The sequence below is a fragment of the Cupressus sempervirens genome, chromosome 1 (genome assembly GCF_028749045.1).
Source record: "Cupressus sempervirens isolate cs-2001-9-10 chromosome 1, ASM2874904v1, whole genome shotgun sequence".
Taxonomy (NCBI): domain Eukaryota; kingdom Viridiplantae; phylum Streptophyta; class Pinopsida; order Cupressales; family Cupressaceae; genus Cupressus; species Cupressus sempervirens.
In genome coordinates this window covers 861,269,713-861,281,632 of record NC_143118.1, presented here as the reverse complement: position 1 = coordinate 861,281,632, position 11,920 = coordinate 861,269,713, and the positions used below count along the sequence as shown (strand labels likewise).

General features: G+C 33.5%; 1 protein-coding gene across 3 annotated transcripts in view; it reads left to right on the top strand.

Annotated features, from left to right (window-relative positions):
• LOC149580567 (putative proline transporter 2) overlaps positions 1-11,466 on the top strand; it is a 94,028-nt gene extending 82,562 nt beyond the window's left edge. For 2 of the 3 annotated variants that reach the window (XM_089791977.1, XM_089791982.1), the window contains 2 exons: positions 10,781-11,011; positions 11,150-11,466. In XM_089791977.1, the coding sequence (XP_089648103.1) occupies positions 10,781-11,011; positions 11,150-11,299 (381 nt within the window). In that variant the 3' untranslated portion in view covers positions 11,300-11,466. The remainder of the gene's footprint in view (positions 1-10,780; positions 11,012-11,149) is intronic. The other variant, XM_089791988.1, reaches the window with a different exon arrangement.
• Positions 11,467-11,920: the final 454 nt, after the last annotated feature.

The window sequence follows — 11,920 nt, the reverse complement described above, 5'->3', positions numbered from 1 at the left end:
CTCTATAACTTTCTACAACTTCCACAACCTTCTACATCTTCCACAACCTTCTACAACTTCCAAAACTTTCTACAATATTCATAACTTTCTAGAATTCTTCCCACATACCTCGATAAATGGAATGACAACCATTTATTTTTTATTTTTCTATTATGCCACCTATTTACCTTGAAAATAGAAATCCTCTTTTTATTTCTTTTCTCCTTTTTCCCCTTTTTTTTATTTTTTTATTATTTCTCCTCTAATTTTCGTCACTTTCTCTCTCCTCCACAATTTTTTTTTTTTTTTCAATTTTTTTTTTCCAATAATTTTTCCATAAGATGCTCCTGCATCAATATGTATATATGTATATATATGTATATATGTATGTATCTATATATCTATATATCTATATATGTATATATCTATATATGTATATATGTATATATGTATATATACATGTATATATGTATATATACATGTATATATGTATATATACATGTATATATGTATATATACATGTATACATATATATACATATATACATGTATATATACATATATACATATATACATATATATATATGTACATATATATATATATGTACATATATATATATATGTACATATATATATATGTACATATATATATATATATGTACATATATATATATATGTACATATATATATATATATGTATATATATATATATATGTACATATATATATATACATATATATATATATACATATATATATATATACATATATATATATGTACATATATATATATATGTACATATATATATATATATGTACATATATATATATATACATATATATATATATGTACATATATATATGTATATAGGTTTTCCCTATTTTGTTCATTGTAAATAGATTAGAGCAATGAAATACCCCTCCACTAACGCTTAATTTTTTAACTTAGAAATAATATTGCAACTCCAATGGCTACATGAATCTTGCATAAATATTCAAGGTAATTTCTGAATGACCTTGTAGAAGATGGTAAAAATGCTAGTTAGAGACCTCCAACTCTAAGATGTCCCTATTTTTAGAAAGCTAGTTGGAAATACTAAATCATTCTTTTAGATTTTGACATTATTCAATGGACAATACAATTTGTAGAAAATCTTGATGTCAACCAATTACTATTCCTTCACTAGGTTTCTTTGCTAATTCAAACTATTCCTTCAATGAAAGAGGTAATTGCCAATCACTTCTATGGTAGAATTTTCTAAAATGCATGGTTTCAATACAACTACAAAGAAACCATGACATTTCAACAATATTTTCCTTTCTTGCTAATTTTCATGTACTATGTTAATGATGTGTGCTTTCATGAAAATTAGTTTAGTTTTTTTTTTTTTGAAAATAGCATCTTAGATCCTTCTATTGTTTTAATCTCTTATTTTAGTCTTTAAATTAAAGCAATAAGAAAAAATAGTTTGATCTACAAATTTTGGAGGTAATATTTTTGGCATGTCTACAATAATCCATGCATTGTCAATAATTTGAAATTTGATACAATAATCCACAATGTGTTTTTACATGCATATCTCAATTTATATCTAAAACTAGTTGTTATACATGTTTCAAGGATATGTGTTGAATTCTAAAATAATTTCAAAGGTTAAAACATCTAATTTAATTATTTGATCCTTATCACAAGTATCTCTAGTGATTTACCTCATTTATCTAAGTGTCATCTTTATTATTCTTTTCTTTCTATAATATTTTACATATTACTAGAAGTTTTAACTATTATTGTTAGTATTATATGTTTGAGCCAAAGAATTGAAACATTAAATTAGAGATTTTTATGTTGATATATATCATTAGATTGGTAATATATGTTATTAAGACATATTCCTACTTGTATCAAAGCTCATGAATCTCAAGCAATAAATTATTTTGAATTATCAAATCAATTTCAATATTAAAATTTTAATTTTTTGTTGTGTAAAAATATTGTGTATTATCATTTTTTTTGAAATAAAAAGTGACCAAAAACAAGGGGGTTGGCCCTTACAAACCAAAACCTGGTAACCAGCACATTACCAATAGTGACCAACAACCAAAAAAACTAACTAAAACTTCACAAAACCATAGAACAACTAACTTAAGAACAACTAAACTAAAATCCAAAAAATCTAACAACCATGGAATTTCAAAAAAAAAAACTTTTGGCATAACAAGCCAACCCAAGTCTTAGTTATAGTTGGAAGCCAACAAAACCAGAAATAGTAGAAAAACATAAAAGTCTTGGATCTAAGGATCCCATTAAACTAAAAACACTTGATTTTCTTTTTATTCCTTGTCCTTCATAGCCAGCAGAATTTAGGACCAGTCTTTAGCAAGAAATTTGAAGAGGAGCTTATGGTCCTCCATATTCATCCTAGTATCTTCCTTTTCCTGTACCAGCAGCTAGAGGGTGGTGGTTGCAGCATGGGTGACTTTGAGGGAAAATTTAGAGAAGGTAAAGAAACCTTCCTCTAAGGTTTTAACCCTCTTATCCAAATTGGCATACACCTTCACCTGCTCCTCAATCTCTTCCTTGATATCTATTTCCACCTTTTTTGCTTCTTTCTTTGTTTTGTGTACCTAGATATCATTCTACAAAACACTAGGATTAGTATAAAACTTAGATTTTTCCTTAGCTAGGGTGAGATAGTTATGGGGGAGGTGTCCATTTTTCCGCTCTCTTTACGAAAGGTTATGGGCTAGAGGGTGAAGCTAGCAGAAACATGGGTGATCTCTGTGGTAACAACACTGTTAGATGACACCTGAATCTAAGCATTTTCAAAAGAATTATCCTCCAAGTTGACACTTTTTTCCACCTCCTCCTTTTCATATTCTCTTTTAGAATTATAGTTTTCTTCCTCCTCCCTTTTTTCTTTATTATTTTCTGATCTTTCCTCCTCAACCTCCTCAACTCTGAATCTGTTGGATTTTTGTTTGCACCTTACCTAGGATTGGAGAAGTCTTCCAAATCTCCTCCTAGTCTTACCCTTGGCCTCCTCCTTTGAATCCTCCTCTTCCACCTCAACAGGTTTTTCAAATTTTATCTTTTTGTTGCCCTTTTGTTCTGCAACCATATTAGGTTTTTTCTTTTTCTTGATTTCTCGACTAGGGGAGCAATGGGGGGTATGAATTTTAGTGCCAATACTGGTACTTGGGGGAGAATTATAGTGGTGGCATTGGTAAAGTTATGCCCTTTTTTCCCTAACATCAGCTACCATATCCTCAAGAGAATGCAAAAGGAAAAATGGGATAGAAATGAAATCCCTATTCCTAAGATGATTTAACAAAGGGAAATAATACCGAACCTACCCTCCAACGTTAGATATCTCATGAGAACTAGGCACACATCATCCCATGAGGTTGGCAACTTGTCCCTTTTAAACCCTCCTCTATATCAAACTGGTTCCTCATCTTTCACAAAGAAATTGTTCATACTGGCCTCATTAGTAGTTTTAGGGACCTTTCTCCATTTTTTCCCTTTCATTGAAAGGCCAGTCACCATGGCAATCACTTCCTCATTCACTTGGAAGGTGATTCTATTAATGGTGACCTTGCAGTTATTCCACCCATTAACAAATTGGAGGGCACAATTTTCATCGTACCCCGCCATCACCTACATGTACGATAGAAAACCCCCTTCCTTTGATAGAAACTAGGTGGCCATCCTATCCTTGAAGTTATCCATTTTTGTGGGCTCCAGCCTATTTAAATCCCCCCCCCCCCCATATCTATTTTTCCAATTTCCTATTCCTCTTCTTCAGTGGTACGCATCTAAACTTCCTTCTCTGTGAGATCTCTACAACTACTTTCCACCCTGATACCTATAACAATAAGCAAAATAGTATTACAGTCTCGTGCTTGATAAGTTTCAAAATCCCATGCAATTTCATTATGGGAATTGTGATTGTATAGTATCATAATTTTCACACCCCAAATATCTCTAACAGTCTGATAAAAGATATCATTCATACTTTTCATTAGGAGGTAATTTGAATTTTGTGATGGGTAACCATAATGGCGAAAAGACATCTTTCTTAATTTGCATTCGCTCATTTTTCTATTTGTACGGCCATGTCTTCTAATCATTTCCAAAAAGCCTTTGTTAAATTTAGTGAACACCAAAAAAAAATTGCCAAAATTAGCCCCAACTTTAAAATTTATAGTCATAATTAAATGATATTCCCACCTCTTTCTTTGGTTATCAATGACTTAATGTCTTTGTTAAGGTCTATCATATCTCTCCAGTGCATGATTGTCGTTGATTTAAACCCCACGGAAACCACCACATCAGCCACCTTATTTCCTTCCCTATAAATGTGCTGCATGGACACTTTCCATCCCTTCCAAAATTTTCCTAATATCCAAATTGATAGTTCAAATATTCCATCCTAGTTGGGACATTCCCTTAACCAGGTCAATGATTAATTTGGAGTCTCCCTCAATTGTTATTTCCCTAATTTGCATTTCACTAATCAGTTGAAGACCCCAAAACAACACCATTGCCTCAACCAGATTATTGCTTCCATTTCCCACCTTCCCAGCATAAACCAACAACGCATCACCATTCTTATCTCATAGCACTCCTCTCGTCGCTCCTATACCTCCCCTTGTAGCACCATCAAAATTTAGTTTATATTGTGTAAGGGTAGGTGGTTTCCATCTCGTTTGCTATCTCCTCAACATTTTTGAGTTATCAAAGAGGAAAAAATCCTCATGACAACCCCACTTTTCAGCAATCAGTCCTTGTCTACCTAGTTCTTCCTATGGCATTTTACATTTAGCCACCTTTAAATTTCCCTTCAATAATTTCTCCATTATTCCAAAAACCACCTCCATAAATTTATTCTCCTCTCTAAATATTCTATTATTTCTTTCTTTCCATATATGCCAATAGACATACGGTGGAACAATTTTCCATAGAAAAATCAATCTAGGGTGATAAAAGGGATAGCTCCAATTTCCCACAAATTGCCCCAGATTGTCTTTCATAACCTAGCCCAAACCAACTCTCTCCCAGACCCTAGTCCATATTTATAAATCATACTAGCATTCCAAGAATAAATGAGAAATACTCTCCTCCTTTTCCTTTCAAAGATAATAATGGTTTGTTATGTAAAAGCCCTTCTTTTCAGGTTTTCTAAGGTTAAAAAATTTCCATGTTGAACCATCCACCAAAAGAAATTGATGTTAGGGATAAAGTTACTAATGTATACCTTTCTCCACAATGGTGGACAGGGGTCCTTGCTGAACAAGTGTAAGTAAGCCAATTTTATAGTGAAGCTACCACTTGGAGTTAAATGCCAAGCCATAATGTCCTCCTAGAATAGAACTGGGGGTCTCTGTTCTCCTATTATCTCTTCCAACTCCTTGAGAAGCTGAATATCCTATTGGGAGTAAGTTTCCTTACAAAATTTCTTCCACTTCCTCCCCTGATCAATATAGTCTCCAACTTTTCTCCCCACATCTTCTTTAAGCAACTCCATTAATCTTCTAAATTTGTGAAAACTAGTGGTTTCCCTCCCATCCACTTATCTTCCCAAAATTTGACACTATGACCATTCCCCACAATCCACCTTGTTCCTTCCCTTAATAATCCTCTACTCCTGACAATATTCATCCAAATTTTAGACCCTCCTAGGAGGTCATTATTAAAAAGATTCCAATTGAAAGGGGAATTCGACAGATATTTAGCTTTCATAATATTACCCCAATCTGTATTGTCTTCTCCCAACCTCCAGCTAACCATCGTAAGGAGAGCCTTGTTAAGGTCTCAAAGTCTTCTAACTCCCAACACCCCTCTGCCCCCCCTTAACCTTTGGTTTACACACCTCCCAATTGTCTAGACTCAATTTGTTTCTCTCTTTTGTTCCTGACCAAAGGAAATTCCTTTGTATTCTCTCAATCCTTTCTACCATGTTTTGGTTAATTTTGAAGAGGGAAAGGAAGTAAATGGGAATACCCTGGAGAGTAGCTAAGAGCAATTGTAGTTTTCTAGCATTGCTTAATGTCTTCCCTTTCCATCTTGCAAGTTTCCTCTAAATTCTCTCCATTATCATATTCCAAAGTCATTAGTCACTTCTTTAGTGGTTAGTGGTAGTCCAAGATAAGTATCTGAGAGGCTAGCAAATTGAAATTCCAGGATATTCCTTATCCTCCTTTGTAATGAGACATCAGTATTAAAGAAATAAATCTTACTCTTATGATAATTAACTTGTTGTCCTGAACTTTCTTCATAATTGTGTAGTATAGTCTTCCAAGCTTCAGCCTCTATAAATGAAGATTCTCCAAATAGGAATGTGTCATCACCAAATTGCTATAAAACTTTAGTATGAGTGGTAGTAGTAGGCTTTACCCCTTTGACACAATCGGTATTCACTAGTTTATTGAAAAACCTCCCTAAGACTTCAAAAACCATAATGAAGAGGTAGGGAGAAAGTGGGTCACCCTGTCTTAGGCCTTTCTCCACTTCAAAATTTCCCCATGAAGAACCATTTAGGAGAAAAAAATATTGAACTGAGCTAATGATCATCTTGATTAGATTTATAATCTTGTTATTAAACCCCACTCTTTCAAGCACCTCATAGAGGAAGTCCCACTTAACCTTATCATAAGCCTTGGAGATATCCAATTTGAATACCATCCCCATTTTTTGCTTTTTTTTCCATTTAGTGAATAACCTCATGTGTGGTTACGGACACATCTAGAATCTGTCTGCCTGGAACAAATCCTTTCTGAGAGTTGCCAATTATTCTATCTAGAAAAGGCTTTATTCTATTCACCAAAACTTCAAAAAATATCTTGTAAATAGTATTACATAAACTTATAGATCTAAAATCAAGCAGGCTCAAAGGTGTGGGGATTTTAGGGACTAAATCAATAAAGGTCTTATTGATCCTCTTTAGCATATTCCTAGTTTTGAAAAAATCACTAGTAGCCCAAACCAATTCAGATTTAATAACCTCCTAGAAATGTTGGAAGAACATGGGAGGGAACCCATCCAGACCTAGAGCCTTATAAGCTTTCATAGAGAACACTGCACATTTGACCTTCTCCTTCGTAATTTTGCCAAGAATGTAATTATTTTTCTCCATACCTAGTATTTGTGGAATTTTATTAATCAAGCTTCTTTTGATTATTGGATTCCCAATTTTATTGTCCTTAACATAAGCCTTGCTAAAGTATTCCATCACATGTCTTCCCATCTCCTCTTAATCCTTAAAGATCCTTCCCCTTCACCATCTAGCCTATTGATTGTGTTTCTTCTATTATGGTTAGAGGCTAACCTATGAAAGAAAGTAGTGTTCTTATCCCCTTCCTTAAGCCATTGAACTCTTGATCTTTGTTTCCAAAAAAATTCCTCCCTCAAGAGAATATCCTTCCACTTTTTTCTATACTCCTCCTCTTCATGGCTTGTAATGTCAAAGTTAATCCCTTTAGCAATTTCCCATTGGAATTTTTTAAGTTTTTCCTCCACATCACCTTTGATTTTGAACAAGTCTCCAAATGAACTATTAGCCCAACCCTTTACATTCCTCCTTATGTTATCCATTTTTTAGGTCAGTCTATACATAGCAATACCATCTATCCTTATATTCCACCAATCTTGAATTCTCTCTTTGAATTCTAGGTGAGACTGCCACATTATTTCATATCTAAAAGGTTTCTACCCACTTTTGAAACCATCCTCCCACAAGAAAATAATGGGGGAATGATCTGAAGTTTTTCTAGTGAGGTTATCAAGATGGGAATTCCCAAGACTATTCCAATTCCCTGTCACCAATAACCTATCTAGTCTAACTTGGATAAGGTCCTTCCCCTTTCTATTTTTAGTCTAGGTATATGGGTTCCCTCTCAATTCCATGTCAATAAATTCCATTCTGCTCATAAAGTCATTAAGGTCTTGCAAACTTTTTGGGCAGTCCCTATTACCACCCAATTTCTTCGAATGGTACAAGGGGGTATTAAAATCTCCCATACACATTAGTTGTTTTTCCTTCATTGTTTTAGTAATCCTAGCTAATTTATCATACATTTCCTTCCTCACTGAATTGTTATTAGAAGCATAAATGTTGATCAGCCCCCAACAATGAATACTAGAATGGAAATCAACAATTATATAGTTTCTATCCTTCCATACCTCAACTCCTATCATAGATTTCAGATTCCACATAGTAGCTATACCCCTCAAGGCACCATTAGAATCCATATGTAAATACTCAGCACCTAACCAAATATAACTAACTATTTTTTCAAAACTAGCACTAGACATTTTAGTTTCTTGTATTAAAACACAGTCTACTTTTTCCTAAAATATGCATTGCTTCAAAGCATATTACTTCTAGGGGTTATTTAACCCCCTCAAATTCCAAGAAAGGAATTTCATTTCTTACCTCTAGTAACTATCTCTAGTGTAAGTTTCTTACCACTGGCCACATCCCTTGCTGCTTGCTTTGTCCTGGTTGCTCTACTAGACGGTCTTCCAACTATCCTATAGGCACCAACATCTAGTTTATTTCCCCCTCTCCTCTTCTTTTTTTCAACCTCCTATTCCCCATTATCCCCTTTTTGTGGTGAGGTAGGGCTAAGCTCCTTTTCAACCTTATCAATGCTTTCCATAACTTTTGCAGCAATCTCCACTGGGGAGGCATTAACCATCTTTAATGGGGTAAAAACTCTCTCCTGAGTATGATAACCAGTGGTCATAATTTCTTGCTGGTTGTCACCACCCAATTTTGTTGGGGAGCCAAGAAGAGGGTGGTACACCTCTATTTCACCTTTCTCCAACAACTCATCATCCTTAGTCCCCCCCCCCAGGTGGACTCAATAGTTCCTCTAAATCCATTCTAAAGGGGTATTCATCCATTTTCATCTTATCCTCCATAGCTTCCCCATCCCCTAGAACCTTATTTTTTTCTAGCATGGAAAATGCTGAGGGAATCTCCAAAGTATGAATATCAGTAGACTCCACCACCTTTTTAGAGGCTTCTAAATATTTTCCCAATGTTTCCATAACAATACTTGGAGAACCCTCCTTCTATTTGTCCTTCTACATTTGGGCCTTGAAATCCATAATAAGGTATCCAAAATGACGACATTTTTGGCAGAATAGCCCACATTCTCACATCCTATAGGCTGGACTTTCTCTCCCCATTTGGTCTTCAGTGTAACCACTATAGGGAGTTCTTGATTCAAGGTGACATTCACATAGAACCTTGCCTAAACCAGCTATGTTTTTTGCATAGTCACCTTGTCCACCATGAAAAAATGACCAAAAGAATTCCCCACCCACCTTAGGATCTTATCATCCAAAAATTCAAGGGGTAGTCCAAGTAATCTAACCCAAACTAGGGCAAGTTTATTCAACTCTGCACTAGCACCAAAGCCCGAATGCCATTTTGTTAAGGCAAGATAGTGCTTCCCACAATACCAAGTACTAGAGAGAATGAGGTTAACACCTCCTCCATGATGAACTTAAAACAAAAGATGCCACTAGGCATTGCAGAGACACCAACACTGCCCCTAACCTTCCATTTCTAACTCACCCATTTACACACCATCTCTATAGAGGGACTAAATGCCACAAATCTACCCACAACACAAAGTTTGAGGCCAGATGTCACATTATCCACCAAATTATTAGGGAGGTAAATCACCTGACCATCTTGGCCATGGGCAATCTTGGGATCCTCTATAGGGACATTAACCATCAATGAGCCCACAAGAGCATTCTTCCAACCCGTGAGGGTTCCATCTACCCACATCTAACCATTCTCTAGAGGACAACCAGCAGGGCCTCCATTATCCAATGTAACTGCGTCGGCAATCTTCCCATCAACCCCTATGGACCCACAACCATCCCACTTGTCCTCCAAGTCCCTACACACTAAAAGCACAAGTTGCAGGTCTGAGCAAGGTGGTGGATCTGGAGGCTTAGGGCCCTCCATCATTTGTTATATGGTTTGGTATTTTTAATTAGACCCCCTACATATTATTATTTTAGGAATATAGGCTTGTAAAAAGGTGCAATGCAATATATCCCATAAGCATATTCTATCACACAAATAGTAACATTCCTCAAGCAATTCAAAGAAAATTAAGATCAATTAAATATGTTCCTTGAGGCTACACCATAAAGTTAAGCATGTGAGATTTTCTTCTTAAGGTAACTCCTCTACATATGAATCCATTCAAGGTTGTTCGCATACAAATAAAGATCAAACATATAATTTAAATAACATGTGAATGGCCCTTACTATTCAAGGACCCTTACTTTCATAGAGTGACATAAATAAGTAAGAAATGGACACTCAAAAAATTCAACCACAAGTTAATGTTTGAACTACAATGAGTATATTTAAATTGAAATAATTTGAACCATAATATGAACTTCTATGTGCGCGTGCACATGCGCGCGTGTGTGTGTGTGTGCATGCGCATGTGCGTGCGTGCATGCGTGTGTGTGTGTGTGTGGATTTATTTCCTTTATTTTAATATTGTATTTGAAATTATAAAATATTATTTATTATTTATGTCTTCATTATTATTATAATATTTATTATTTGATTACTATTGATTTTTTCCTTTACAATTATATTAAATATATAGGGAAAGTCACAATTAGTTATTATAAACTATTATCAAGTTACTTTGAGAAAACTTAAAATACAAATTAGTTAAGTTAAATATTAAATTCTATTACATTAAAAAATTTAATTGTTTGAATTATTTTATATATTAATTTTTTTTGTTTGTATGCAGATGTTTTGTACGCCTATACATGAAACTCTTGATACAAAATTTTGTCGAATCAATGAAAAGGAATTCTCTTCGTACAACATGTTTATTCGATTTTCTCTACGACTTCTATTTTTTACCATAAATACATTTGTTGCAGCAATCTTCCCATTTTTAGGAGACTTTGTCAACTTGATGGGATCTGTTTCTCTAATTCCATTAACTTTTATATTTCCAAGCTTAATAATCTTAAAGGTAAAAGATTAAAATTTGCAATATGAAATTATATTTATTTTTTCCATTTTAAATTTTTTTATTAATAAATATTTCAATAATATATCATCTTGAAGTTAATATCCATTTGAGCTAATACTATTGTGTATTTTTTGTTAGGTCAAAGGATCAAAAATCAGCTTTTTTGAAACAATATGGCATTCTCTTATAGTGGTTACATTTTGTCTTCTTACATTGGCAACAACAATATCATCTTTTCATTCTATCATAGATGATGCTAAAACATATCATTTATTTGCAAATACATAGATAACATTATTTAGAGCATGTATTTTGCTATGAAATATCAAAATGTAAATGTAATTTTATGTAATTCCTTTTCAAGGATTTAAATATGTTGAGATTTTATAAGTATGATGTAAGATTCATTTGACATACCATTTATTTTGTTATTTATCTGGTATATTATATATGAATGCTAGTGCATATTGTATATTGCAAGTTTAGTAATCATTTATGTTCTTAAAGATAAATAAGTGAATATGTGTACATATAAATCATAATATTACATTTATGAATTTCATTATTTGATTTCAAAGTTTTGATGTTTATTTATGTAATGTGAGTATAATTAATTGTATAGTGTTTTATTTAGATGTACTTGATAGTTGTAATGATTGTGAGAGGAATATATTAATTTTAACAATGTAGCATCTAAGTGGGAATTCACTCTTTTTTTATCAATAAGAGATCAAAGACAAAAATAATAATTATATCTAAGTGTTAAGTTACTCTTATTATGTATATATCACCATAATTGTACATAATGAGGAAACCCACCCTAAGATAGTCAACTGAAGAATATTAATTACAATTATCTTTAAAAATCCTATAGATGTCCTTAGCAATTTCTATGCCACATGATTTTAG